General features: G+C 58.7%; 1 protein-coding gene across 1 annotated transcript in view; it reads left to right on the forward strand.

The window, feature by feature from the left end:
* Positions 1-4547, forward strand: part of SAE1 (SUMO1 activating enzyme subunit 1) — a gene marked incomplete at its 3' end in the record, with an annotated part of 10314 nt that overhangs the window by 3906 nt on the left and 1861 nt on the right. The window contains exons 2-8 of the mRNA XM_029959802.1: positions 402-513; positions 695-895; positions 1039-1140; positions 1214-1264; positions 1329-1430; positions 2897-3039; positions 3120-3222. Coding sequence (XP_029815662.1) covers positions 402-513; positions 695-895; positions 1039-1140; positions 1214-1264; positions 1329-1430; positions 2897-3039; positions 3120-3222 — 814 coding nt within the window. The remainder of the gene's footprint in view (positions 1-401; positions 514-694; positions 896-1038; positions 1141-1213; positions 1265-1328; positions 1431-2896; positions 3040-3119; positions 3223-4547) is intronic.

Consider the following 4547-nt stretch of genomic DNA (forward strand, 5'->3'; position numbering starts at 1 on the left):
TTGGGGGGCTCCCTATAGGGGTCTGGAGGGTTCCTGTAGGGTCCTGGGGCATCCTATAGGAACTTGGGGGGTCCCTATAGGGCTCTGGAGAGTCCTCATAGCAGCAGAGGGGACCCTATAGGGATTTGGGGAGGATCTATAGGAGCTTGGGGGGGCCCTATAGGGGTCTGGAGGGTTCCTGTAGGGTCCTGGGGCATCCTGTAGGAGCTGGGGGGACCCTATAGGGATTTGGGGTGTGCCCATAGGAGAGGGGGGAGCCCTATAGGGATTTGGGGAGGATCCACAGGAGCTGGGGGGGACCCTATAGGGGTCTGGAGGGTCTCTGTAGGAGCCCTCCTGGGGGGTGTGTCATTCCCGAGGTGCTTTCCCACCTTTCCCACCTGTTCCCGGATCCCCCGCAGGTTACGGGCGTCGCGGGTGCTGCTGGTGGGGCTGCGGGGCCTGGGGGCAGAGGTGGCCAAAAACCTCATCCTGGCCGGGGTCAGGGGGGTCACCCTGCTCGACCATCGCCAGGTGAGCGGGGGGCACACCTGGGGGGCACCTGGGGGGCACAGACACACCTGGGGGGCACAGGAGGACATCCATACCCAGTTCCTGATCCCATTCTGGAATTCTCATTCCTGTGTCCCATCCCCTCCCATTCCAGGTTTTCCAGGACTGTGGTTCCCAGTTCCTGATCCCATTCCCATTCCAGGTTTCCCAGGATGACTGTGGTTCCCAGTTCCTGATCCCATTCCCATTCCAGCTGTCCCAAGAGGACCGTGGTTCCCAGTTCCTGATCCCATTCCCATTCCAGGTGTCCCAGGATGCCATCCATGCCCAGTTCCTGATCCCATTCCCATTCCAGGTGTCCCAGGACTGTGGTTCCCAGTTCCTGATCCCATTCCCACTCCAGGTGTCCCCGGATGACTGTGGTTCCCAGTTCCTGGTCCCAGTTGCTGATCCCATTCCCATTCCCACCCCAGGTGTCCCAGGACGACCCCTGTTCCCAGTTCCTGGTCCCAACTCTGGAATTCCCATCCCTGTGTCCCATCCCAGGTATCCCAGGATGACTGTGGTTCCCAGTTCCTGATCCCATTCCCATTCCAGGTGTCCCCGGATGACTGTGGTTCCCAGTTCCTGATCCCATTCCCACCCCAGGTGTCCCAGGATGACTGTGGTTCCCAGTTCCTGGTCCCAGCTCTGGAATTCCCATCCCTGTGTCCCATTCCAGGTGTCCCAGGACGACCCCTGCTCCCAGTTCCTGATCCCATTCCCATTCCAGGTATCCCAAGATGACCCCTGTTGCCAGTTCCTGTTCCCAGTTGCTGATCCCATTCCCATCCCAGGTGTCCCCGGATGACTGTGGTTCCCAGTTCCTGATCCCATTCCCATTCCAGGTGTCCCCGGATGACTGTGGTTCCCAGTTCCTGATCCCATTCCCACCCCAGGTGTCCCAGGATGACTGTGGTTCCCAGTTCCTGGTCCCAGCTCTGGAATTCCCATCCCTGTGTCCCATTCCAGGTGTCCCAGGACGACCCCTGCTCCCAGTTCCTGATCCCCCCGGCGCGCTCTGCTGGGCCCGCAAACCGTGGCCGAGGCCGTCGCTGGCCGCCGCAGACCTGAACCCCATTGGTGGAAGGTGAGGCAGACCCGAGAAGCGTCGACTGCAAACGCACACGACTGTCTTCACCAATTCGACGGCGGTACGGCCCCGGGGGGGCACCAAGTTTGGGGGGGGGTTGGAGACAGTTTGGGGGGGGCTGGAACAGTTGGGGGGTTGAGCAGTTTGGGGGGCTGGAGCAGTTTGGGGGGGGACAGGAACAGTTTGGGGGTGAGGGAGGGACATGGTACATCCCGGGGGACCGGGGGGGGGGACTGGAAACCAGTCTGGGGGGGGCTGGGACCAATTTGGGGGGGGACAAGGAGCAGTTTGGGGGGACTGAACAGTTTGGGGGGACTGGAACAGTTTGGGGGGCTTTGGAACAGTTTGGGGTGGGGGGGTTCGGACCAGTTGGGGGGGACAGGAACAGTTGGGGGGAGCTGTAACAGTTTTGGGGCGGGGCTGGAACAGTTCTGGGGGGGCTGGAACAGTTTGGGGGGGGACAGGAGCAGTTTGGGGGAGGGAGACATTGGTAACAGCCCGGGGGGACCGTGGGGGGGGACTGACCAGTCTGGGGGGCTGGAAGCAGTTTGGGGAGGGGTTGGTAGCAGTTTGGGGGGGGACTGGAACAGTTTGGGGGGGGCTGGAACAGTTTGGGGCAGGATTGGCCCAGTTTGGGGTGAACTTTTCCCATTTTGGGGCAGGATTTTCCCATTTTGGGACTGGATTGTCCCATTTTGTGGTGAGATTGTCCCATTTGGGGCAGGATTTTCCCATTTTGTGGTGAGATTGTCCCATTTTGGGGCTGGATTGTCCCATTTTGGGGCTGGATTGTCCCATTTTGGGGCTGGATTGTCCCATTTTGGGGCTGAATTGTCCCACTTTGGGACTGGATTGCCCCATTTTGGTGCAGGATTGTCCCATTTTGGGGCTGGATTGTCCCATTTTGGGGCTGGACTATCCCATTTTGGGGCAGGATTGTCCCATTTTGTGGTGAGATTGTCCCAGTTTGGGGCTGGATTGGCTCATTTGGGGCAGGATTGTCCCATTTTGTGGTGAGATTGCCCCATTTTGGGGCAGGACTGTCCCATTTTGGGGCTGGATTGTCCCATTTTGTGGTGAGATTGCCCCATTTTGGGGCAAGACTGTCCCATTTTGGGGCTGGATTGTCCCATTTTGTGGTGAGATTGCCCCATTTTGGGGCAGGACTGTCCCATTTTGGTGCTGGATTTTCCCATTTTGGGGCAGGACCGTTGGCCCCCAGTGAGATTTTGGGGGCTCTGCGTGCCTGACCCCCGCAATTCCCGCTCCCAGGTGTGCCTGACGTGCTGCTCCCGGGAGTCCATGGTCAGGATCAACCAGATCTGCCACCAGAGCGGGGTCAAGTTCTTCACCGGGGACGTTTTCGGCTACCACGGCTTCATGTTCGCCGACCTGGGCCACCACGAGTTCGTGGAGTGAGTCTGGGGGGTAAAACCGGCCCCAAATCCCGGGATCTGGGGCCACAGTCCCCCATTTCGGGCCCTGCTGTCCCCAGGGAGAAGCCCAAGGTGGCCAAAGGCAGCCCGGGGGTGGAGGATGGACCCGAGGCCAAGCGGGCCCGGCTGGACCCCCCCGAGACCACCCGGATGGTCAAAAAAGTGATGGGCGGGGGAGGTTCCTGATGGGACCTGGGGGGCGGAAAAATGGGATTGGGGGAGGTGGGAACAGGGGAGAGGGGCACTGGGAAATGGGGTGGGGCACGGAAATATGGGGGTGGGCTCCGAAAAATGCGTTGTGAATGGGCTCTAGAAAATTGGGGCATTTGCGCCCTCCCTGAAAATGGGGGTGTGGGCTCTAAAAATGGGGGTATGGCTCCTAAAAATGGGGATATGGCACCAAAAATGGGGGTTTGGGCTCCAAAAATGGGGGTTAGACCCCTAAAAAGTGGGATAGAGCTTTAAAAACTGGGATAGACCCCTAAAAACTGGGATAGACCCGTGAAAACTGGGAGAAAGCCCTAAAAACTGGGATAGACCCCTGAAAACTGGAATAGACCCCTAAAAACTGGGATAGATCCCTAAAAACTGGGAGAGACCCGTAAAAATTGGGAGAGACTCCTAAAAACTGGGATAGACCCCTAAAAAGTGGGATAGAGCCCTAAAAAGTGGGATAGAGCCCTAAAAACTGGGAGAGACCCCTAAAAACTGGGATAGATCCCTAAAAACTGGGATATGACCCCTAAAACCCGGGATGTGGCCCCGGAAACCCGGATAGCCCCTTAAAGAGCCGCTGGAATTCCCGGCTGGAATTCCCGAGGCAGAGCGGAAAACCCCCCCCCCCTTTGGGCTGAGGAGAGGGGCTGAGCCGGCAAATTCCGGCCGGGAATGGCCCCGGAATGGGCCTGGAATGGCCCGGGAATGTCCTGGGAATGTCCCCAGGGCAGCAGCTGTTGGATCCTGGGATCCACCGGGAATTCCTGCGGAGAGTTTGGGATTCCAGAGCCCGGGAGGGACGGGCTGGGGCCTGGGGATTGGGAGAATTCCCAGCTCCCTGTCCCTGTGGATTGGGAGAATTCCCAGCTCCCTGTCCCTTTGGAAGCAGGAGAATTCCCAGCTCCCTGTTTTTCTGGATTGGGGGAATTCCCAGCTCCCTGTCCCTGTGGATTGGGAGAATTCCCAGCTCCCTGTCCCTGTCTGGGAGAATTCCCAGCTCCCTGTCCCTGTGGATTGGGAGAATTCCCAGCTCCCTGTTCCTCTGGATTGGGAGAATTCCCAGCTCCCTGTCCCTGTGGATTGGGAGAATTCCCAGCTCCCAGTCCCTTTGGAAGCAGAATTCCCACCTCCCTGTCCCCACGGACGTGGGAGAATTCCCAGCTCCCTTCCCTCATCACCTCCAGGCTTTGCAGCCGCCTCTCCCAAGTTCCCAAATCCCAAATTCCCCAATCCCAAATTCCCAAATCCCAAATTCCCCAATCCCAAATTCC

This window comes from Manacus vitellinus, unplaced genomic scaffold (genome assembly GCF_001715985.3).
Source record: "Manacus vitellinus isolate BGI_N305 unplaced genomic scaffold, ASM171598v3 scaffold_225_pilon, whole genome shotgun sequence".
Taxonomy (NCBI): domain Eukaryota; kingdom Metazoa; phylum Chordata; class Aves; order Passeriformes; family Pipridae; genus Manacus; species Manacus vitellinus.